The 26,231-nt window shown below is 44.3% G+C and overlaps 1 protein-coding gene across 2 annotated transcripts in view; it reads right to left on the bottom strand.

The window, feature by feature from the left end:
* Nucleotides 1–26,231, bottom strand: part of LOC124615700 (neuronal acetylcholine receptor subunit alpha-4-like) — a 187,584-nt gene that overhangs the window by 92,657 nt on the left and 68,696 nt on the right. For both annotated transcript variants that reach the window (XM_047143739.1, XM_047143738.1), the window contains one exon: nt 9,598–9,808. In XM_047143739.1, the coding sequence (XP_046999695.1) occupies nt 9,598–9,808 (211 nt within the window). The remainder of the gene's footprint in view (nt 1–9,597; nt 9,809–26,231) is intronic.

Genomic DNA, 26,231 nt, shown 5'->3' with positions numbered 1-26,231 from the left:
AGGAACAAAATAGAACGACAGTTTCCAAACATTGAGTGGACTGAGATATGGAAAAACATTAGTTCTAATGTGCTCACGTCTAATATAAAAACGTCATGGTACAAGACAGTTAACAACATAGTTAGCACCAATGAAAGACTGCACGCAATCGGACTCTGTGAAACAAATTTATGTCAACAATGCCATCTAGTTGACACAATAATTCGTAGTTATACTTGCAGTGGTCGCATGAATAGTTGGAAGTGGATACAGGAGCAAATAGCTCTGATTACAAGAACATCCTCTGAGTGTATATCGCTGTCATTGATAAACAGGCCTGAAGCACGCTATTTCCCAGAAGCAGAAAATAACGCTGTGTACTGGTTGCTGGGAAATTTTGTTAATTACGTCCTTAACAAATTAGGATCCGATAGCATCGTAGAGTTCAAGGTACACATGCTGTGTGAATTCCACAAAATTAGAAGGTATTCGAATCACAAGAAAAAGTTCGGTAATATGTTAAAAATTGTATTTGCAAGAATGGGCATTGGGAAATACATCAAGTGTTGACAGTGATGTAGTTACCTTAAGGATATTATTTAAGATTTTACAGTATATGATGATGTGTGCTTTTCCTACTTCAGAGAGTAGTTTTTGAAATTTGTAAGCTAATATACAGAACTTATGTGACATTTGGATTGTGTGTCTAATAGTGTCAAAGCATAAAACATTAAAGATGCATTATTGGCTTATATTAGAAATCTGGAAGCAGACAGTTTTTATAGAAATGTCCTTATCGATTGGTCAAAACCATAAGTTTCTATCTGATATAATGTAATATTCAATGGCTGGTACATTGCCCTGTTCATTTTTGCACTGTGATGTGTAAGTCAGTTTCGCAGTGAAAGACTGATTATATAGGTCTGATCACTTCAGATACTAAACATTCAATTTATGTCCAGAAAGTGTAGTTGGAAGGCTAGTCAACTTTATTGTATATCTCCTTTCCGCCATTCTCAAGTATTTCAGAAATTGAAACTTCCTGGCAGATTAAAACTGTGTGCCCGACCGAGACTCGAACTCGGGACCTCTGCCTTTCGCGGGCAAGTGCTCTACCATCTGAGCTACCGAAGCACGACTCACGCCCGGTACTCACAGCTTTACTTCTGCCAGTAAAGTTTGGAAGGTAGGAGACGAGATACTGGCAGAAGTAAAGCTGTGAGTACCGGGCGTGAGTCGTGCTTCGGTAGCTCAGATGGTAGAGCACTTGCCCGCGAAAGGCAGAGGTCCCGAGTTCGAGTCTCGGTCGGGCACACAGTTTTAATCTGCCAGGAAGTTTCATATCAGCGCACACTCCGCTGCAGAGTGAAAATCTCATTCTGGAAACATCCCCCAGGCTGTGGCTAAGCCATGTCTCCGCTATATCCTTTCTTTCAGGAGTGCTAGTTCTGCAAGGTTCGCAGGAGAGCTTCTGTAAAGTTTGGAAGGTAGGAGACGAGATACTGGCAGAAGTAAAGCTGTGAGTACCGGGCGTGAGTCGTGCTTCGGTAGCTCAGATGGTAGAGCACTTGCCCGCGAAAGGCAGAGGTCCCGAGTTCGAGTCTCGGTCGGGCACACAGTTTTAATCTGCCAGGAAGTTTCATATCAGCGCACACTCCGCTGCAGAGTGAAAATCTCATTCTGGATTTCAGAAATTGTCTAATATGATTATTAAATTGTTTTATATTTAAAATTATCCCACCAACTTGCTGATAGCTATCATAAAGAACTAATTATGCTTCTGTAAAGATTGAAGCTCATGTAATTCCAAGTGCAGATTTTATTTCTTCAGGTTGAAGTTTGAATGTCTTTAAAAAAACTTTTCTTGATGTTTAACTTAATTCTTTCTGGTAATTTAGTCAGTAACACAATCTTCTGTTGCCTTTCTTTAACATCAGCGTAAATGAAATGATCAAACTGTTTTGTTTAAATAACTTCATGTATAACATGTGTACATGGTTAGTACATGAATAGTATGTATTTGGAAAGTTTAACATTTTTTATAAAAAATTTATTAAAAAAACAAAAGAATGTCATCCTAAGGACCCGGGTTCGATTCTCGGCTGGGTCGGAGATTTTTTCCGTTCAGGGACTGGGTGTTGTGTTGTCCTACTCATCGTCATTTCATCCCCATCGACGTGCAAGTCACCGAAGTGGCGTCAAATCGAAGACTTGCACCCGGCGAAAGGCCTACCCGACGGGAGGCCCTAGTCACTATTTTATTTTATTTTATTTTTTTTTTATTTTTTTTTTAGCACATCAGTTTCGCATTTCCTCCCACACTGATTCTTAGTCTGCTCTTTGTCATGACTAAATTCTGATCTGAGTCTATATCTGCTTCTGTGTACGCCTTAAAATCCAATATCTGTTTTCGGAATCGCTGCCTGACCATTGTGTCATCGAAAATGCAGATAAAATACCTTCTGCACCATCCAAAATTTTTCACCGTTTAATATCCGTTGATAACTTGTACTGTACTTCTAATTCTGAATCTGTTAGCTTTGTTACAGAAACTATATTTAACATGCAATGGATATAATAGAGTATTTATTTGTGACTGTATATAATTGATTGTAATTATATGTAAACATTGTAAATTTATGGATAACAGCCAAGGGAACTTTATTTAAATGTACCTACAGCAACGACGAAATAACAGTAGCTATGCCGTTGTTTATCTTTGTGCATGGAGAGCCTCTGTTGTGTTGCGGGCAGACAGAAAACACAGCAGCTTGAGTGATGGAAGAGTGCGGAAGTGTTTGTTGGGCGCTCCCGAAGATGCGGTGTGCAGCCAGTGTAGGCGTACCTAATTCATTAACCAGAGAGCATTGAGAGCATGGTATGAGAGGACACGTGGACGAAGCTGCAGTTCCAACTAGTGCCTGTCCCGTAATTATCAGTGTCTCTGAAAACGACTCGTGGTTTGCAAACAGCAGCAATTCAGCATTGTCGCCGGCACATTCTCCGTCGTCCACACACCTACGACATTGTGAGACTGTTAAGTAAAGAATGGAAATTAGCGTTTGTCGCCATTGGCCGGGAGGCCCCTTACGGAGCGAGTCCGGCGGCCTTGGTGCAGGTCTTATTACATTAGACGCCACATTGGGCGACTTGCGCGCCGGATGGGGATGAAATGATGATGGAGACAACACAACACCCAGTCTCTGACCGAAGAAAATCGCCGACCCAGCCGGGAATGGAACCAGGGCCCCTTAGGAGGCCAGTCCGGGACGCTGACCATTCAGCTATCGGGGCGGACAGACTGTTAAGTGACAGAGTGTTACTAGTATTGTAGAGGCTTTGCCCAGTGGCATTTCCTTCATAAACAATTTTCTTGAATAATAAACTGGAATAGTTAAAACTTGTAGGGCACCGGTGTTATAATTGTCCTAAGACATTATTACCAAGCAGTGTCCCTTTCCTTTCCATGCAATCACCGAGTGTCGTAAAAATATGAAAATGTATTAACTATTTACTGCCAGGTTCAGTCTAAATTTTGCTGCTTCGGTAACTGTTCATTCTTGTATTGCATAACAGAGGCTTAACGAATTAGCAATTTTCAGTATTAACGTCACTCACTTAAAATAACGTAAAATTTCACTGGCAAAATTAGTAACTAAAGATACAGCACAAATTAAGAGTGCACAATTTCATATATTTTGGATTAAGCTTAGCTACTGACTTCTGCTGGCTAGGTAAGTACCTTGTTGCTCTTATGTTAAAAGTAAGTTCAGTTGCTCGTTTTCTTAAAGTAAATTCAATTCAGTCTTTCAATAATTAAAAGTAAATTGGTTGCCCTTTTCCAAATTTTACATTACGTCAGGCTGAAGTTACTGAAAGTATCTTTTTTTTTTTTTACATAACAAAATTTCAGTTACAGCCAGTCATTTATTTAACCAGTACTTTCATTTAACTTTGCTTTCAGAATTTAGTATTTCAAATTAACTAAGTACAAACTCAGTGCTTTCTGATTCATTTATTTTCTCACGAAATGTTGTGTTGTGGAAAATTGTAACAACTTTATATTGCCACGAAAGAGATTATTTGCTTAATTTCCTTTACCATTACTTTTTTTAAGATCTCGGGATTCAATGCCCTAGTGGGCTGGCGACCGTCGTATTACGTGGTACCCTCCCTCCCCCCCACCCCCCTTGTCGTTCGTGAGTGACTGCACTATATTCCACCCATTTCAAAATTATTATCAGTATTTAGATTAGATTTAGAACAGATTCTTCCTTCAGAAGGGTATGTGGTTACACCATGATGTAATCGAAATGGAAACGTCCCATGTCTCTGGGGCTTTTCGATGTATACCTCCTTCTCTTGTTATTCTTGAAGAGAGCATTCCTTATTACTAGTTTATAACTGGGTTCCAGTACCCGTGACAATTAGAGTTTCATCTCCCTTAACATAGTGAATTAGTCAGTATCCTCATGTACTACCTCTGTCTCGTTGTCTTATGCTTCTGATGTCGGCATGTATACCTGAACTATTGTTGGCGGCGTTTGTTTGCTGTAAATTATGATGAGAACAAGCCTGTCACTAAATTATTCACAGTAACCCACACTCTGCCCTACCTTCCTATTCGTAACGAATCCTACTTCAGTTTCACGATTTTATGCTGCTGTTGATACTACCCCGATATTCCTCGGTCCAGAAACACTTGTCATCTTTCCATTTCACCGTGTCTAGATGGAGCCTTTCTACTTCCATTTTCAGATTTCCTTGCTTTCCTACTACTTTCAAACTTCTGACATTCCATGCTGCAACTCGTAGAATAATATCCCGTCGTTGGTTATTACATTTTTTTCCTCATCATCTACTCGCCCCCGGCAGTCCCCTCCCAGAGAGCCGAATGGGAGACTAATCCAGAATCTTTTGCCAGTGGAGAGATCATCATGACACTTTTTTCAATTACAGACCACATATCCTTTGGATATACATTGTGTGTCTTTACTGCAGTTGTTTCCATTGCCGTCTGCATCCTCATACCGTTGATCATTGCTGCTTCTTTGTCCTTTTCGGGGCAAGAGAGTGCCCTGAAAGTCTGTCCACTCCTCTGCCCTCTATGATAAGGACTTTGACAAAACGAGGGTGACTCCTTGTGCTGGAGGTCTTAGGCCATTATTGCTGATGATTTTTGTTAATTTTTTTTAAGTTGTGCCAACGTGCGAAAAGGGACCCAGGAAATTTTTTCAAAGAAGCTGCTCTCTTATTTGTGGCATTTGGTCTGTGCAGACACCACATGACAACCGTTCAAGTTCATCGTTGATTTCTTCACTCACTTTTTTTTATTGCAGAGGGCAGTCAACTCTGTGACCAAACAACCCCTTGACCCTGTACGTGTCCTGATCTATCTTATCTTTTACTCGTGATCTCTGACGAAATATACACTCATGTTCAGAAAAAAAACAGAAGACCTTGAACGACTAGAGATAGCACGTTCATATTCACAAGGATTGTGACATCAGTATGCTCTGCAGGAGTGATTAACATTTCAGTCGCCTCGGTTCAGCATGTGTCCTGTTGCCTAGTAGGCATAGGGCCGCCATTGGTCCTGACAGCTTGTTCCATGCGTGATGGCATCGCCGCGCGTAAGGGGCGAATGGCGTCCTGTGGTATAGCCATTTATACTGCATTCACCTGGTTCTAAAGTTCATTTGTGGTAGCTGGCAATGGGTCACAGCAGTGCACCCATTGCTTCACCATACCCCACATATTTTCGACTGGCGACAGGTCTGGTTATCTGGCGAGCCAGGACAAAAGGTTGACATCCTGCGACACCAAGAAGCAAGTGTTCATCCAGCAACAAGTGGTCATGCATTGTCTTGCTGAAAAATGGCGTCTTGGACGTTGTGCAGAAAGGGTATGGCTACAGGGCGCAGGATGTCATTCACGAAGGTCACACTGGTCACAGTGCCCTGGACACGCACCAGTTGTGATTTGTAGCTGTTAACGGTAGCATCCCACACCGTAAGGCATTGAACTGGCACTGTATGTCTTGTGCGAATGGAGTCACTGTGATGCCGCCCTCCCTGTCTGCGGCGAACCAAAATGCGGCCATCATCTTCAAACAAAGAGAACCTGGATTCGTCCGGAAACACTGTCTGATGCTACTCCTATCCTCAGTGACGTCGTTCCGTAGACCATTGCTGTCTAGCATGTTTCTGCACTTTTGTCAAAGGTAGGCGGAGAAGTGGACGACGTGCATGTAATCCTTGCCGTTGTAAACGGCGACGGACTGTCACCCCTGATAGGCTACGACGTGTTACACTGTCCCACTGTTGCGCCAGATCTGATCAGGAGGCAGATCTGTCATGTAATGCCTTTCGGATGAGGTGTCGATCTTCTTGCGGGCTGGTCTGGGTGGTGCGACCTGACCTCATTCATCCTTCTATCGACCATCCTGCACACACCCGTTGCACTGCCGAAACACTTCGTCCCACACTAGCAGCGATTTCCTGAATGGATGCATCACATCCTCCCATGCCAATAATACGCCCTCTTTCAAACTCACTGATTTGATGGTAGTTTCGCACATACATCTGCGAGGCATCCTGCACGTCTGCTCAAGTCACACTGATCATTAACTTCCGTTTAATAGTGACAATGAGAGCCACAAGCACATTTTACCGGTAGATGATGTTGCGCCGCGATACTGATGTTGACCGTGTAAGCGCGGGCCAACATGGTTCAAAAGCTAATCATTTATGTAGAACATACACCACTGCCCATTAAAATTGCTACACCAAGAAGAAATACAGATGATTGGTCAAATATATTATACTACAACTGACATGTGATTACATTTTCACGCAATTTGGGTGCATAGATCCTATGAAATCAGTACCCAGAACCACCTCTGGCCTGGGCATTGAGTCAAACGTAGCTTGGATGACGTGTACAGGTACGGCTGGCCATGCAGCTTCAACACGATACCACAGTTCATCAAGAGTAGTGACTGGCGTATTGTGACGAGTCAGTTGCTCAGCCACCATTGACCAGACGTTTTCAATTGGTGACAGATCTGGAGAATGTGCTGGCCAGGGCAGCAGTGCAACATTTTCTGTATCCAGAAAGGCCCATACCGGAACTGCAACATGTGCTCGTGCATTATCCTGCTGAAATGTAGGGTTTCGCAGGGACCAAATGCGGGGTAGAGCCACGGGTCGTAACACATCTGAAATGTAATGTACACTGTCCAAAGTGCCGTCAATGCGAACAAGAGGTGACCGAGACGTGTAACCAATAGCACCCCATACCATCACGCTGGGTGATACGCCAGTATGGCGATGACGAATACACGCTTCCAATGTGCGTTCACCGCGATGTCGCCAAACACGGATGCGTCTATCATGATGCTGTAAACAGAACCTGGATTCATACGAAAAACTGACGTTTTGCCATTCGAGCACCCAGGTTCGTCGTCGAGTGTAACATCGCAGGCGCTCCTCTCTGTGATGCAGCGTCAAGGGTAACCGCAGCCATGGTCTCCGAGCTGATAGTCCATGCTGCTGCAAACGTCGTCGAACTCTTCGTGCAGATGGTTGTTGTCTTGCAAACGTCCCCATCTGTTGACTCAGGGATCTAGACGTGGCTGCACGATCCGTTACAGCCATGCGGATAAGATGCCTCTCATCTCGACTGCTAGTCATACGAGGCCTTTGGGATCCAGCACGGCGTTCCGTATTACCCTCTTGAACCCACCGATTCCATATTCTGCTAACAGTCCTTGGATCTCGACCAACGCGAGCAGCAATGTCGCGATACGATAAACCGCAATCACGATAGGCTACAATCCGACCTTTATCAAAGTCGGAAACGTGATGGTACGCATTTCTCCTCCTTACACGAGGCATCACAACGTTTCACCAGGCAACGCCGGTCAACTGCTGTTTGTGTATGAGAAGTCGGTTGGAAACTTTCCTCATGTCAGCACGTTGTAGGTGTCGCCAGCGCTGCCAACGTTGTGTGAATGCTCTGAAAAGCTAATCATTTGCATATCACAGCATCTTTTTCCTGTCGGTTAAATTACGCGTCTATAGCACGTCATCTTCATGGTGTAGCAATTTTAATGGCCAGTATTGTATATTCATTTCATTGTTTCTAATTTACTACCACTTGTTTACACTACTTTGTTGCAAAATAACCGAACCTTGCAAAATTTCTGTGTATTGTTTTCATTTCGGACATCAGTGTATAATTACAAACTATGTAGAGAAACTACTCCAAAGGCCAACGAGTTTTTTTTAACCTCGTTAAGGAACAAGAGGGACAGGATGTACATAGTACCGGTAGCATAGATGTCAAATATAATTCTTTCTTTAACACATTTCTCATGCTCTTTGAAAATTTCTTTCCATTAGAACGTTCTAAACAGGATAGTGGCAGTAAAAGACAGCTCAGGTGGCTGACTGGTGGGGCAAGGTTATCATGTAGAAGAAAGTGGGAATTATATTAAACTGTTAGAAGTAGTCAAATCGAGTTACAGCAGCCCATTACAAAAAATACCGTAAGGTGATTAAAATATTATTAGGAAGGGAAAGAGTATGTGGTACGCAAATAGAATAGCTAGTTCACAGCACAAAATTAAAACCGTATAGTTAGTCGTGAGGGAAGTGTCTGGTCAGCAGCACAAGGTCGACGATATAAAGTCAGTTCGTAGTAAAAATATTCCTGTTACTGATGAGTATTTAACAGTCATTTTCTGAACATGGCTAGTGAAGTAAATAAGAACCTAGTTTCTACAGGGAATCAAATAACTGTCTTTTACAATGCCTTTCCGAGGCTTACGTCTGAAATACTCTTCTGTGATACTTTGCATATCACAGCATCTTCTTCCTGTCGGTTAAATTTCGCGTCTATAGCACGTCATCTTCGGGGTGTATTAATTTTAATGGCCAGTAGTGTAGTAACACAGTCATCCTCAAATACAGGAGCTCTGAATTTAACCAACTGTGTTCCACGAGACTGCATCGTCCTTCTTTCGAAGATTCAGATTTAAGTTGCCCGATCATCTGTATTACACTTCCCTATGACGCCGCGCCTAGCCACGGTTCGCGCGGCTCCCCCCATCGGAGGTTCGAGTTCTCCCTAGGGCACGGGTGTCTGTTGTACTTAGCGTGAGTTAATTAAAGTTAGATTAAAAAATTTGTAAGCCTCCGGACCGATGCCCTCAACGTTTTGGTCCCATAGGAACTTACCACAAATTTTCAAAATTTTCCCTGTGGGCTACACCAACTGGAGAAACTCTACAGCCGCTGATAAAGTTGTGTATTACAGAGTCATCGTGATTCGTATTGATAAAAAATTAATAGCCCATTGGTCTTCTCTAATCTGACAGGACTGTAAAACCATGTCGACAATGATTTAGCGATAAGACAAACCGATTCCCATTAGCCTATTGTTAATTCTCAATGTTTGTGTGCCCTATGTTGGGTGGACGTCCATAGAATTGCGTTTGACACCTGTGGCTGCTTTCCCCTTTCAGCAGCGCACAAATATGTGCAGCATTGTGAATGCACTTACAGCAGCTGTATACGTGTTGCCATAGAACGTCTCTATTTCAGTCGTACTTACGTGGAGATCTTTGAGGAAGAGCCGCTCGCTGGTGAGCATCCAGGAGCCGACGTGGAAGGAGCAGTTGTGCTCGTCCCGGGGCCAGCCGCGGTAGTCGCCGAGGCAGTGCGCCGCCGCCGTCATGCCCAGCATGCACATCACTTCGCCCGAGCTCGCCACGGCGCACATGTGCTCCGTCAGGTCCACCCAGTCGGGAATGTTCGTCGGGTGGCTGCGGACACGACCGCGGCTCACTGTCTCCAGCCACTGACCACCCTAACACTTATTTCTCCACGCTATCTCGGTCATTCTCTGCGAAAGTTTGATGCTGCATAGCTTAATTGTGTACCTTCCGAGGTTCTGCGATGGCATCTAATCCAAAACTAGTGTATCGTCGAGGGTATCACTGAATATCGACAATAGTGTCCAAAAGTTAAGCATAATAGGGAAAACCGGAAGATAAAAGGTGAGCGATGACTGTGAATGAGAAAATTAGACTCTTTGCAATATGTAACTGAATGGAGCAGAAGATACCACGCTTTGAGTAGGCATGCGATGCTCAGATACTGATAAACACTGCATTAAATATACTCTCTCAGTCGTGTTTGTGTGTTTTAAGAATAAACTAGAGGGGTGGTACTGGATGAGGTACATGTAGAAAGAGATAATATTAAATCCAATTTATTTCCTACTAAATTTGTGTCAATATTTGAAATTTGCTTTCCTAAAAAAATTATCCATAATATACACTACTGGCCATTAAAATTGCTACACCACGAACAAGACGTGCTACAGACGCGAATTTTAACCGACAGGAAGAAGATGTAATATGCAAATGATTAGCTTTTCAGAGCATTCACACAAGGTTGGCGCCGGTGGCGACACCTACAACGTGCTGACATGAGGAAAGTTTCCAACCGATTTCTCATACACAAACAGCAGTTGACCGGCGTTGCCTGATGAAACGTTGTTGTGATGCCTCGTGTAAGGAGAAATGCGTGCCATCACGTTTCCGACTTTGATAAAGGTCGGATTGTAGCCTATCGCGATTGCGGTTTATCGTATCGCAACATTACTGCTCGCGTTGGTCGAAAGCCAATGACTGTTAGCAGAATATGGAATCGGTGGGTTCAGGAGGGTAGTACCGAACGCCATGTACAGGGAAACGGCCTCGTATCACTAGCAGTCGACATGACAGGCATCTTATCCGCATGGCTGTAACGGATCGTGCAGCCACGTCTCGATCCCTGAGTCAACAGATGGGGACGTTTGCAAGACAACAACCATCTGCACGAACAGTTCGATGACGTTTGCAGCAGCATGGACTATCAGCTCAGAGACCATGGCTGCGGTTATCCTTGACAGTGCATCACAGACAGGAGTGCCTGTGATGGTGTACTCAACGACGAACATGGGAGCACGAATGGCAAAACGTCATTTTTTCGGATGAATCCAGGTTCTGTTTACAGCATCATGATGGTCGCATCCGTGTTTGGCGACATCGCGGAGAACGCACATTGGAAGCGTGTATTCGTCATCACCATACTGGCGTATCACCCGGCGTGATGGTATGGGGTGCTATTGGTTACATGTCTCTGTCACCTCTTGTTCGCATTGACGGCACTTTGAACAGTGGACGTTACATTTCAGATGTGTTACGACCCGTGGCTATACCCTGCATTCGGTCCCTGCGAAACCCTACATTTCAGCAGAATAATGCACGACCTCATGTTGCAGGTCCTGTACGGGCCTTTCTGGATACAGAAAATGTTCTACTGCTGCCCTGGCCAGCACCCAAATTACGTGAAAATGTAATCACATGTCAGTTCTAGTATAATATATCTGTCCAATGAATACCCGTTTATCATCTGCATTTCTTCTTGGTGTAGCAATTTTTATGGCCAGTAGTGCACATTAAAAAAAAAGCAACTAAGCTGCAGATAACTAAGGGAATTGAAATCTCAAGTAACAGAAAGAGGGAAATTTATGTAAAAGCCAAAGTAAGTCAAGAACTGATATTTCTTGCAGTCTACAAAGAATACTGTAGTAGTTTAAGGGAAGTCATTAGAATATCCAGAAGTACGCATGTGCTGACAAAAATAAATAATACAGATAATAAGATTAAAACTGTATGGGATATTGTCAAATGAGTGACACGACAGCCAGTCAGCATACACGATTTCATAACAATTAAACTAAATGACAATGTTATAACAGATAATTAACGAGCTGCAAGTACTTTTAACGATCACTTTCTAAACGTAGCACCAAATACAGGATTAAGTTGTTCAATTGAAGAAGCAAGAGAATATATTTAAGAAGGTCATTCCACAAAACTTCAAGCAATTAGGACCAGCACTGGCATCCTTCACTGAAATTAATATAATTATAAAAATTCTAAAAAGCAAAAGTTCTTGCAGTGTTGACGGAATTTCAAACAGAATCCTGTAAAGTTGTTCCAGTTTAATAAGTGATGTCCTTAGTGATATATGCAATGCATTACTGGCACAGGGAATTTTTTTTTCAGACAGGTTAAAATATACAATTATAAAACCGCTCCATAAGAAAAGGAACAAGATAGGCTTAAGCAATTATTGTCCAATTTCCTTATTAACAGCTTTCCCAAAATATTCGAAAAAGTCACGTATTCAAGAGCAGCCACACACCTAAGTGGAAACAATTTACACAGAACATAACAGTTTGGATTCCAGGAAGGTTGCTTAACTGACAATGTTATTCATACATTCACTCGTGAAATTTTACAAACCTTCAATAAAATATTGGCAATTGGTACTTCTTGGGTTCTTTCTTTGACATCTTATTGTGCACATCATGATAGTCTCTTAGTAAAAGTCAGTTTTTGTTGAACTGATGGCTTTATACACAGCTGGTTTGAATCATACTTGACAAACAGAATGCAAAAGATAGTGCTGAATAAGTCAGACAATGAAGAGTAGACTGAGGGGAAAAAAAAAATCACAAATGGAGACCCACAGGTTTCTCTTTCAGGTCCACTCCTGTTCCTTCTACATGTGGATTACTTTCCATATAACAGTCATGAAGTAAAATTGGTACATTTTGCGGACGATACTAGTGATATAATAAATCCCATTCGAGAGAGAGCGACAGAAGAGTTAGGAAATAATATTTTCCAAGAAGCTATTAAGGGGAGTTAGAACAGAAATTTGTTTTTCACTTTTTCAGTTTTTTATCTCATTTTAAAATTTGCAATTTTGCGAATATATATATATATATATATATATATATATATATATATATATATATATATATATATATATATCACTCAAACTCACATGGGAAGTATTTTTTATATATAATCTAAACCGGTTGAAAATGTTAAAATTTCTACGTCCATTAGTTCGAGATCTAATAAAATCGGTAATTTTTATATAGAAGGTTGAGGATTGCTGTGTTATAAAGGTTAAATTACGTGTGTCTTGGTAGCACTGTCAAAAGCCGTATCGTATCGTTTCATAGTACAAACACGCGTTGGATTGAAGAGTTGCTAGATAACAGAACGCAGCATGTCATTCTCAAGGGAGAGGTCTTCCGAAGTAAGAGTGATTTCAGGTGTGCCGCAGGGGAGTGTCGTAGGACCGTTCCTATTCACAATATTTATAAATGACCTTGTGGATAACATCGGAAGTTCACTGAGGCTTTTTGCGGATGATGCTGTAATATCTCGAGAGGTTGTAACAGTGGAAAATTGTACTGAATGCAGGAGGATCTGCAACGAATTGACGCATTGTGCAGGGAATGGCAATTGAACTTCAAGGTAGACAAGTGTAATGTGCTGCGAATACATAGCAAGAAAGATCCCTTATCATTTACATACAGTATAGCAGGTCAGCAACTTGAAGCAGTTAATTCCATAAATTATCTGGGAGTAGGCATTAGGAGTGATCTAAAATGGAATGACCATATAAAATTAATCGTCGGTAAAGTGGTGCCAGACAGATTCATTGGAAGAATCTTAAGGTAATGCAGTCCGAAAACAAAGGAAGTAGGTTACAGTACAACTGTCCGCCCACTGCTTTAATACTGTTCACTGGTGTGGGATCCGTACCAGATAGGGTTGATAGAAGAGATGGAGATCCAACGGAGAGCAGCGCGCTTCGGTACAGGATCATTTAGTAATCGCGAAAGCGTTTTGGAGATGATAGATAAACTCCAGTGGAAGACTCTGCAAGAGAGACACTCAGTAGCTCGGCACGGGCTTTTGTTGAAGATTCGAGAACATACCTTCACTGAGGAGTCAAGCAGTATATTGCTCCCTCCTACGTATATCTCGTAAAGAGACCATGAGGATAAAATCAGAGAGATTAGAGCCAACATGGAGGCATACCGACAATCTTTCTTTCCACGAACAATACGAGACTGGAATAGAAGGGAGAACCGATAAAGGTACTCATGGTACCTTCCACCGCACCCATCAGGTGGCTTGCAGAGTGTGGACGTTTTTTTTTTTTTTTTGTTGGGGTTTAAGGGCGTTCAACTACTGAGGTCATTAGCGCCCAGTCACAATTGTTAGAGCACATAGAATCTAGTAAAACTCAAGGGGAGGGGGGGGGGGGGACAACAGAAAGTCCTTACAAAGATACAGATAAAATAAGTAAAAGAGTTAGATGTCTTTGGACAAGCCAGTCAAAGTTATAAAACGAAGAACACGAGCAGCTGCTCGAGCGTCATCAGCTAAAATATCCGGTAAAGTAGATGGCAGGGACAGGACAACACGAGATTGACTAAAGCGGGGACACGACAATAAAACATGGCGCACTGTTAATGCTTGACCACAAGGGCACTGCGGGGCTGGGTCACCGGAGAGCAGGTAGCGGAGGCTAAACCGGCAATGCCCAATCCGCAACCTGGTCAGAAGGACCTCTTCACGCCGAGATGGGCGGGAGGAGGTTGTCCAAGCAGTTGGGAACGGTTTTACTGCCCGGAGCTTGTTTCCTTGAAGGGATGACCAAGTATCCCACCACATCGACACAAGCCTCTTACAAACAACCCCACTAACGTCAGATGACAGGACACAATGGGAGGCTGGCCGAGGCAGGAGGACTGCAGCCTTGGCTGCAGCATCTGCAGCCTCATTCCCAGGCACTCCTACATGTCCGGGAACCCACAGAAAGCTGACAGGAGAGCCATCATCAGCGAAAGAATGGAGGGACTGCTGGATCCGTTGCACCAAGGGATGGACCAGATAGGGAGCTCCAAGGCTCTGAAGAGCACTGAGTGAATCAGAGCAGAGTACATACGATGAATGGCGGTGGCGGTGGGCATACTGAATGGCCTGATGGAGAGCAAAAAGCTCGGCCGTAAAGCTGGAACATTGGTCGAGGAGCCGGTATTTAAAGGTGACGGCCCTGACGACAAAGGCACAGCCGACACCATCGTCAGTTTTGGAGTCATCGGTGTAAATAAAGGTGTGACTGGCAAGTCGTGCACGAAGTTCGACAAACCGTGAGCCGGAGTACCCTCCTTCGGGAGTGAGCTGAGGTAGAGATAAATATGAACCGGAGCCTGGAGCCAAGGTGGTGTCGGGCTCTCACCCTCTCTGAAGGTGGTAGGGAGGGCAAAATCCAATTGTCGAAGCAGGCGACGGAAGCGGACTCCAGGGGGCAGCAGGGCAGACACATACAACCCGTACTGACTGTCGAGAGAATCGGCGAAGAAGGACTGATAAGAGGGGTGGTCGGGCATTGACAACAGCTGGCAGGCATACCGACACAGCAGTACGTCGCGCCGGTAGGTCAATGGTAATTCGGCAGCTTTAGCATAAAGACGGGACTAGTGTAGAAGGCTCCGGTCGCAAGACGTAGCCCCCGATGGTGGATGGAGTTGAGACGGTGTAAGAGGGATGGCCGAGCAGACGAGTAGACGAAGCTCCCATAATCCAGCTTCGATCGGACTATGGACCGATACAAGCGAAGCAGGACACTGCGATCCGCTTCCCAAGATGAACCACTAAGAACTCTGAGGACATTAAGGGAACGTGTACAACGGGCCACCAAATAAGAGACGTGCGGAGACCAACAAAGTTTCCTGTCCAATGTGAGCCCTAGAAACTTAGTTGTTTCCACGAATGGGAGAACAATGGGACCGAGATGTAAGGATGGCGGAAGGAACGCTTTATATCGCCAAAAGTTGATACGAACCGTCTTCTCTTCAGAGAACCGGAAGCCATTTGCCACGCTTCATGAGTATAAGCTGTCTAGACAACGCTGAAGGCAGCGCTCCAGGAGGCATGTTCTATGGGCACTGCAGTAGATCGCGAAGTCATCGACAAAGAGAGAGCCTGAGATATTAGGTGGAATGCAATCCATAATTGGATTGATTGCGATGGCAAAAAGGGCTACACTCAAGACGGAGCCCTGTGGCATTCCATTTTTCTGGAGGAAGACGTCGGACAATACGGAACCCACACGTACCCGAAACTTTCGATCTGTTAAAAAGGAATCAATAAAAAGGGGCAGGCGATCGCATAGGCCCCACCTGTGCATAGTGCGGAGGATACCTTCTCTCCAACAGGTATCATAAGCCTTCTCCAAATCGAAGAACACGGCTACCGTTTGGCGCTTTCGCAAAAAGTTGTTCATGATGAATGTCGACAAGGTCACAAGGTGGTCAACAGCAGAGCGGCGGCGACGAAAGCCGCATTGAACATTGGTAAGCAGCCGTCGAGATTCAAGAATCCAGACTAACCAAGCGTTAACATGCGCTCCATCACCTTACAGACACAGCTTGTAAGAGAAATGGGGCGGTAACTAGAAGGAAGGCGTCTATCCTTCCCGGGTTTAGGTATAGGAACAACGATGGCGTCACGCCAACGCATGGGGAGCTGACCTTCGGTCCAGACGCCGGAGAAAGGTGGGCCAGCATCTGAACTGAATGGCATCTGGCCCCGGAGCAGAGGACCGGGACAGTGCAAGTGCACGTTCGAGTTCCCGCATAGTAAAGGGGGCATTATAATTTTCCAGATTCAGCGAGTGGAAGGAAGGTCGCCGAGCCTCTTCTGCCTCTTTCCTGGGAAGGAAGGCAGGGTGGTAATGGGCGGGGCTTGAAACCTCCGCGAAAAAGCGGCCGAAGGCGTTGGAGACAGCCACAGGATCAACAAGGACCTCATTACCTGAGGTCAGGCCAGGTACTGAGGAGTGGGCCTTAATGCCCGACAGCCGGCACAGGCCACCCCAAACGACAGAAGAGGGAGTAAAACTGTTAAAGGAGCTGGTGAAAGAGGCCCAACAAGCTTTTTTGCTGCCTTGATGACTCTATGGCATTGCGCTCGGAGTCGTTTGTATCCAATACAATTCGCCAACGTAGGATGGCGGCGAAAGGTGCGTAAAGCACGTCGTCGAGCACGGATAGCGTCTCTACAAGCCTCATTTCACCAGGGGACGGAAACGCGACGTGAAGAAGTGGTAGTATGAGGAATGGAACGTTCAGCAGCATTGATGATAACAGCCGTGAGGTATTCGACCTGACTGTCACAACTGAGAAAATCGTGTTCCGGAAAGGTCGCCAGGGAGGAGTAAAGTCCCCAGTCAGCTTTCGGTTATGTTCCAACTTGAAGGACGTGGGGATGGGGTGTGGTGCAGGAGACGAACGACACAGGGGAAGTGGTCGCTCGAATAGGTGTCAGAAAGGACATACCACTCGAACCGATGGGCAAGAGTGGTAGAACAGATCGAAAGGTCCAAGTGGGAGTAGGTATGAGTAGAGTCCGAGAGGAAAGTCGGGGCGCCAGTATTGAGGCAGACAAGATTGAGATGGTTGAAGACATCCGCCAAGAGGGAGCCTCTTTGACAGGATGCAGGAGAGCCCCAAAGGGGATGATGGGCATTGAAGTCGCCAAACAATAAAAACGGCGGAGGAAGCTGAACAATCAGGTGCATCATGTCAGCCCAACTAACTGCGGATGACGATGGAGTGTAGACGGTACAAACTGAAAAAGTAAAGGCAGAAAGAGTAGACGGACAGCTATTGCTTGGAGTGGGGTGGTCAATGGGATGGGATGGTAATAGACATCGTCCTGAACGAGCAACATGACCCCACCATGAGCTGGAACACCGTCCACAGGGGTGAGGTCATACCGCTCCGAGGTATAGTGGGTAAAGGCAATACGGTCAGTTGGGCGCAACTTGGTTTCCTGGAGACCAAGGACTAGCGGACAGTGCAGGCAGAGGAGCAGTTGTAACTCCTCCCGGTTAGATCGAATACCTCTTATGTTCCAATGTAACAAGGCCATCGCTATACAGAAAGGAGGGGGGAACGAGACGGGGGAAGAGCTGGTCACCTCGACGGCCGCAGAGGGCCAGGTTTCGAGGGAGCAACGCTACAACTGGCGGGAGGCGGATCCTGTTCCATCGAGTCGTCGTCAGCTGCGGCCGCTGTCCCGGGTTGCGTAGGAGGGGCAGCATCATTCGCCGACGAGAGGCCAGCTGAGCGCCGGGCAGCAGAGCGTCCCGGTGAAACTGAGGACGGCCAGGAGCAGCGACTCACGGATGGAGCGTCAGACGAAACGCGCCGAGGTGGAGAGGGGGATAGAGACTTCTTCTTGGAGGCCTTCTTGGAAGTCCAAGGAGGCACAGGGATGGTGGGCTGGACCCAAAGAAGGCCCTCACGCGCGGGGTCCGTTTTGGAACGCCGGATCTCGGAAGCCGGGGTCCGGAACATTTCCCCGATGGACGCCTGAGAAGAGGGTCGCTTCTCATGCGGCGGGGGGGGGGGGGGGGAGGAGGAGGAAGGGTGGCCCCTGGGTCAGAGGGGGTGCGAGCCACGGGGGAGGAGGATTTGGATGGTAGGGATTTGGGAGGCGGAGGCATAGACCCTGGATGGGGGGAGGAGGTGGAGGGGGGACAGGATAGGGGTAAGGTTACTGTGGAAGGAGTGGACACGACTGAGGCAAACGAAGTTGACAACGTCACGGGATGGAGGCGGTCATACTTCTTCCTGGCCTCAGAATAAGAGAGACGATCCAAAGTTTTGAGTTCTTGAATCTTCTTCTCCTTCTGATACGCAGGGCAGTCTAAAGATCTAGGCGAGTGGATGCCAGGACAATTAACGCACCGAGTTGGTGGGGTGCATGTATGTTCCTCACGAAGAGGACGTGCACAATCGCCACAAAGGGGCTCAGCCTCACACCGTGATGACATGTGCCCAAAGCGCAAACACCGAAAGCAGCGCATAGGAGGTGGGATGTAAGGTCGCACGTCGCTCCGGTAGCACATAACTTATTACCTTCTCCGGGAGAGCGTCCCCCTTGAAGGTGAGGATAAAGGCCCGTGTCGATGCGACGGTCTTTGGGGCTGTGCTGGACTCGCCGGACGAAATGCACGCCTTGGCGCTCCAGGTTGGCCCTGAGCTCCTTATCAGATTGCAGCAGGACGTCCCGATGAAAAATAACCCCCTGTGTCCTATTCAGTGCCAGATGCGGGACAATGGACACTGGGATGTCCCCTAGTCGGTCGCACGCCTGGAGCGTCACTGACTGTGTGGCGGAGGTGGTCTTTATAAGAACGGACCCCGAACGCATTTTACTGAGAGCCTCGATTTCCCCGAAGATGTCCTCGATGTGCTGAACAAAGAACATGGGCTTGGAGGTGGCGAACGTCCCCCCATCGGTCAGAGAACAGACCAAATAGCGGGGGAAGTACTTCGCCCCAAGCCAGCGGGCCTGTCCTTCCTCCCAGGGAGTGGCCAAGGGGGAAAGGGCAGGAGAACCAGAACCAGAGACAGTACCTTTCTTTTTAAAAGACTCGGCCGCAGAGCGACCCGATACATGTTGACGTTTCATCTGCGAAACGTCCGCCCCGATACCACCCACTCCGACCAGGGGCTCTCCCCACGGGCGCCACCCAGCCTCAGCAAGGGCCACCTGGCAGGATGACCGTTGCCGGGAGTCCTGATGCCCCAAGAAGACGGGCACCTACTCTTGGCCAACGTGGGGAGGGTGCAGCTCAGGTATCAGCAGTATGATCCCTGCGTTGGTTGGTTGGTTGGTTGGTTTGGGGAAGGAGACCAGACAGCGTGGTCATCGGTCTCATTGGATTAGGGAAGGATGGGGAAGGAAGTCGGCTGTGCCCTTTCAGCGAAACCATCCCGGCATTTGCCTGGAGTGATTTAGGGAAATCAGAGAAAACCTAAATCAGGATGGCCGGACGTGGGATTGAACCGATCCCTGTGTTGTCAGGGGGCTACAACCTAGAGGGTACATGACGACCCCACCACAACGGGCTGGCTACCGTGCTTGATTTCGGGCGCCATGGAAAGTCCATCATGATCGTAGGTGCAGATGGGGACGCACCATGGGCGTAACTTGTACAACCCATCTGGCGTTTAGGCCCAATGTGAGGAATAGTGGGTATGGTTACAACGCCATTACAATGCTGAGTGCCAAGGTCTTAGTGCATGGAGGACCAGTGATACACCACTTAAGGCGTCCTTCCCCAAAGGGCTCATACTTCTGTAGAATTTTGAAAAATGGAGGTCAAACCCCAAGGGGGACCATCACATGGAAGGCCGAAACGGTTGAACCTCTTTCTAGTCGCCTCTTACGACAGGCAGGAATACCTCGGGCCTATTCTTACCCCGGACCCGCAGGGGGGAGTGTGGATGTAGATGTAGATGTTGTATGTCGAAGTGCTGACGTTTTTCTGAGAAAAAGTGACGAACAGATTGGTAAATCTCTCAAAAAGTAAAGTATGATTGCAAAACGAAATGTTTTTAAGAAACGTGGGTTTCATGGTAATACATTTCCAATAAAGGGAAATATTGTGTTCAATATGTGGCGTGTGAAGTTACAGACAATGAAATACAGGCAAACTCGTCAGTATCGAGAGAAACACCCATTAGTGCTTCGAAGATTAAAATAAAACCTAGTGATACACAGTTTTCCCAAAAGGAAAGTTATGTAAATGGTAGGTTAGGTTATATTTTGATATATTTACACATCCTAACAATGATGTTAGGTGAATGTGTGTGTTGTAAATTATGTGGAGGGCCAGTTATTTTACATGAAGACAGTGAGGTATCAAATGGACTAGCCACGAAACTTATCATTAATTGTGCCAGATCAGTTTGGAATTCTGATAAGTGTATAGATAATTTTTTGAAGTAAATGTTAGGTAGTTTTAAGGACTGAGAGCTGTTGGCAAAGGACACACTGCAGCAGAAATAATGTGCCGTGATTAATATGCCACTCCCACCTTGTAAAATCGACAAGTATGAGGATATATTGGAGCTGCTGTGGAATCTGTTGCATGTGAGTCAATGAAGGGTGCTGCAAACGAAGCTGTTGAAATAAATGATGGTATGACTGACGTACCAGTAGCTTTTGATGGCACTTGATAGAAGTGCGGCTACAGTTCTAAGAATTCTGTTGTTACGTAGGCCAGTGTGGATACTGGAAAGGTAAGATTTTAACCAAACATTGTTATAAGTGTAAATCAGGGAATGAAGAAGGGCATATCTGTGACAGAAATTATGCAGGAACAAGTGATGGTATGGAGTCCTCTGCAGCTATTGAAATTTTAGTCGATCTGTGAGTGAAAGGGGAGCATGTTACACTAAGTTCTTAGATGATGGAGACTCAAAAGCATATAACAGGGTAGTTGCCGCTCAGCCTTATGGTGAGAAGATTATCACAAAACTGGGATGTGTTGGGCATGTCCAGAATAGGATGGGCACCAGGTTGAGGAAGATGAAACAAAGTTTGAGAGACAAGGAACTTTCTGATCGTAAAACCATAAGCTGAACTACAGCAGTATTGTGGGATGGTCGTTCGAAATAATACTGAGGATTTGTTGAAAATGAAGCAGGCAGTATTGGCTATCTTCTTCCACAGACTGTCAACTCATTAAAAACCAGTACACCACCTTTCCCCTCCTGGACCTGATTCATGGTGCAATTACCGCAATGCCCAGTTCTCAAACAGTTCATACAGCCATAAACATTCCATCCCAGCAGCAGTCACGGATATCATAAAACCTATTTACAGAGAACTGGCAAATCCTGAATTACTGAAGAAGTTTCTGCATGGTCAGACTCAAAATCTCAATGAGTCGGTCAATAATCTTATATGGACTAGGTTACAAAAAACGTTTTTGTTGGAATGAAGACACTAAATCGAGGGATCAGTGATGCTGTTATTGCTTGTAATGGTGACAACATTGGTAGGGTGAAAGTGCTACAGCATATGGGAATTAACCCTGGAGCAATCTGCATCAAAGAACTTGAACGGATGGACAAGGTTCGCATTGATAAAGCAGAGTATGCAGCACACTTGGCCACTAAGGAGTCCAGAAAAGAAAAAAGAAGAAAAGAAGAAAAAACATGGAAAAAGATAAAGAGGATCATATACAGTATGGTGCAGGGTGCTATGAGTGACTAAAAATAAAAAAAATAAGCGTATATAAAGTGAGTTACAGTCTTTTGAAACTTTAGAAGCCGTTCTTGAAAATTTACATTTTCTGATGCATTTTTCCCTAAATCTCAGAAACCGTTCCAAGTAGAGTATTCAAATTTTCAGGGAGTAATAACATACATATCCTGATTATACTGAACTAAAATGTTTGTGTTATGTATAAAATGTTTGTTATGTATAATTAAAATTATTTAGGATAACAGACAAAAATACACAAAATTTTAACTGTGTGATTAAAAAATTGTATTTCCGAAAGCAGTGGCTGAAATACAATTATTGTAGTTCTGTACTCAGAACACAGAGTTTAATGTCCTGTAAAAGTTCCATGTCAATGGCTACAGTGCTACCTGAAAGAGGTAAGTCAAGTCACTAAGTTTAACATTGTCGGGATAGGGCGTTCCAACCCCCGTTAAGGGGAGCCGAAGGTGGTCAAATCCAAAAAATTACGATTTTTTTTTTGCTACCGAAAATTAATTGGAACATTCCTCTTTAATGTAAACTTTGAATTATTGTTCTACTCGCCCTGGAAGTGGAGTTATTACCATTTTCCCCCACGCCTGCAGAGGAAATGGGCGGGCGCTGAATGCATGTAACACCCTCTCGTGACTTCCTGGCGAACTGCTTGGGATTTTCTCGGCCTGTTACGCATACAGCGCCTTATGTTACGCATACAGCGAGTGTGCAAGGGTTGGCTACATCGCTTTCTGTGACAAATGAAGCGATAAGAGCGCGGAACATCGTCTCTTTGCTGTTTACCGTTTCGAATTAGTTCAGTGTTGCGCCTGTTGTTGGTAGTATTATACTTCCTGTGTAAAGCGTTGTTCTGGTTAGGATGCCACGTTTTAGTAACCGTGTATATAAGAAGAGGTAGAACGTAGGGAAAAGAAAATTAGGCCGGCCGGTGTGCCCGTGCGGTTAAATGCGCTTCAGTCTGGAACCGCGTGACCGCTACGGTCGCAGGTTCGAATCCTGCCTCTGGCATGGATGTGTGTGATGTCCTTAGGTTAGTTAGGTTTAATTAGTTCTAAGTTATAGGCGACTGATGACCTCAGAAGTTAAGTCGCATAGTGCTCAGAGCCATTTGAAGCATTTGAAAAGAAAATTAACACTTATACCAAGTTGCGATACTACAATTACTGAAACAGTGCATTCTTCTGCTAAGCAACACATGGCCGGCAATAGCCCTGTAACATCTTCTAGCAAGAAGCTGACAGATTTCGTGAATATGTTATTGACAGTGATGATATTTTTCATGACTTAGCACAGCCAGAATTTTTACACAAATGTCTACACGGAAAGACGCAGAATCCTAATGAGAGCGTAAACAATTTGATTTGGAAAGTGATTCCTAAAAGGGTGTTTGTCAGCATAAAAACACTGTACTTTGGCATTTATGATGCAATAGCAACCTACAACCAAGGGAACAGTGTGAAGTGTGAAGTTCTGAAGGCATTAGGATTTACAGCTGGGGTGAACACTGTACGAGCACTAAGAAATATTGACAGAGAAAGGATAAGAGGAGCAGAAAGAAGAGAAAGGCATATGAAGTATGATGGAACGACAGGCCAGAAAAGAAGACAGAAAAGGAAGCTTTTGGAGGATGAAGAAGAAGAAGACTATAATAATCCATCCTATAGTGGAGGCATGTATTGAGAAACTTTGATAGCCATTTCCCATAAATTAGAATTTTTCGAATATAAGTAACATTTTCCCAAAATCCACTCAAGCTAGAAAGATGAAATTTTTATACAGCACTCCTAGTGATCAAACTTACATTGTAACACAGCCATTTGGCAATATGTTTAGGAGTTTCATTTCAGTTTAATTATAAAGCAATTATTTGAAAAAAAAATTGGGTCATTAATAAGAAAAATAATTGGAAGGAAACTAGAAAAGATACTCCAAAATCCCTCTGTCATAACTGCAATACTAAATCACTCTATATGTAAAAAAATTCAAATTTTTCTGTTTGGTAGTTTATTCATAAATGTTCCTCAAACTTAGTGATTTTAACATGGGCAGCATAGGCACCTCCGGCTTCCCTTAAGTGGTTCTCTCAAAATGAGCGCTCCCTAAATTTTGAGAAAAACACACTACATTCAGTTCTGTACAACAAATAGAATCATACCAAAAATTTATGTCGCACACGAGCAGGACCCAGCAAGTAGGGTAGAATGCTCCAAATATTTGGGTGTACACATTGATGCAAACTTGAACTGGAAGAAGTATATTATGGACCTTCTCAAACAATCAAGTTCAGTTATTTTTACTCTTCATATAAATGCTAATCTTGGAAACAAACGTATCAACCTCCTGACAAATTTTTAGTATTTCCACTCAGTAATGTCATACGGATTTAATTTCTGGGCTAACTCAGCACTCAGAAAGAAAGTATTGATCGCACAAATGCGAGCAGTAGGAGTATGTGGTGTTCACCCACGGACGTCATGAAGCTACCTCTTCAAGGAGTTGGACATTTTAACTTGACGTCACAACGCATATTTTCGCTAGTGAAATTCGTCATAATCCATCACAATTTGAGAAGAACAGTGATGTACATACCTGCAAAACTAGAGCGAAAAATGACCGTTATTACCCATCGTTAAAGGTGTCAGCGGCAGAGAGAGGAGTTCAATATGGAGCAATAAAAATGTTTGATCACTTGCCCAATAACATAAACTGTTTGACAGGTAGCGAACCAAGTTTAAAATCTAATTAAAATCATTTCACCTGGATAGCTTCTTCTAGTCCACTGACGAATTTCTACTTAAAAACTGGTAGCCAGTAGCAAAAACATTGTTTTTATGTGGAGTTGCATGAGTAGTAATAAAATGACAGTGTGTAACGTTAACAGTAATCATGTATACATGTCCTTTAAACTGAGTCGTTCCACATGATTTCGATAAAAGAATCGTTCAGATGATCTGTGGAACGTGCAACAAATTAACTAGCTAACTCTTCGCTGTGAGTGCTTTGGTTTATTCGGCTGGCGTGCACATCGGCTCAGACAGCAAGACAGAGGTAGGCGTATTGCCGCCCAGTTAAGACAGCACAGTCCAACTTGTTTGGAGCGTTCTCAGCGAATGACTCGTGTATGGCCACAGACTTGCTGCTCAAGCGAAACGAGTGGCCAAAGGTCGCATTTGAAAACGATCTGTGTAGGATGCATGAATGTTGCAGTTCGCGGTGAACAGCGCGAGTGCAGCCGAAGTTCACAGTAATACGTTACAAGAAGGCTGTTGATCATGTGCTTAGCATCGATGAACGTTAAGAGAATGAAAAAGTAAATTCAACAATGTTATGTACTTTTATTTAACAACTGTGCATAACGTTAAATAATCATAGGAGAACGTTGAAGATGAACCTCCAGGAGACTTCAGAAGCAGGTTGTTAATTTAAGAAATGGTGCCCCAGGTGTAGAACTCTTATTCGTGGACGTTGCACAAGAAGTGTAAAAGTAACTCACGCGTCTTTAAGTTAAAAGAGTGGTATCGAACTATATTCAACACTGTGTACAAAGTATTTGTAAATAGTGTCAACATATTAGACAAAAATACTTTAATCATTTGTGATTTATTGATTAGTGAAGAACGAGAAAACACAGTATTTGGAAACGAAGTGGCCCACAAATAGGAAGGAACTGGAATCGATGCCTGGCAGACAAGTTGTACAAAACAACACTTTCAACTATTTTGCGAGAGGTTGTAGCCAGTAGAAAGCCGTGGAAGCGGCTGCCATATTTGAAGAGCAATAGCCATTGGAAAGCCTGCCTGACGTAAGCAAGTGTTTATATTATAGTTCAGGATAAAGAACAGGTGGGAGTAGCTGTAATTAAGGTAAAAATGTTTACTCCAGTAAGTGTTTAATGAATATTTTCGAAATGGTTGACAAAGAAGTAGAAATTGGTGTATCTGACAGTAGAGATTAAGGACTAGACGTTAGTAACAAAAATGAAGTAGTAAAAAGTGAGCTTTTTAATGCCAGTGACGTAAAACCTGGAGTAGACTCGCTTGTGTATGATGAAGTGAGAGATAAACAGGCGAGTGTAGAAACGGCGAGAATTTCACCGACAGGATTCTTTGATTCTATAAGTGAAGAAGATACGCAGATGACACTTTTTTATATGACCTCACGCAAAAAGATAACTCTGAAGTTTTAAAGCTTCTGACTAATACTAATTCTAATATAAAGTTCACTATGGAAAAAAGTA

This window comes from Schistocerca americana, chromosome 5 (genome assembly GCF_021461395.2).
Source record: "Schistocerca americana isolate TAMUIC-IGC-003095 chromosome 5, iqSchAmer2.1, whole genome shotgun sequence".
Classification (NCBI taxonomy): Eukaryota; Metazoa; Arthropoda; class Insecta; order Orthoptera; family Acrididae; genus Schistocerca; species Schistocerca americana.
This window is presented reverse-complemented; position numbering and strand designations above follow the sequence as displayed.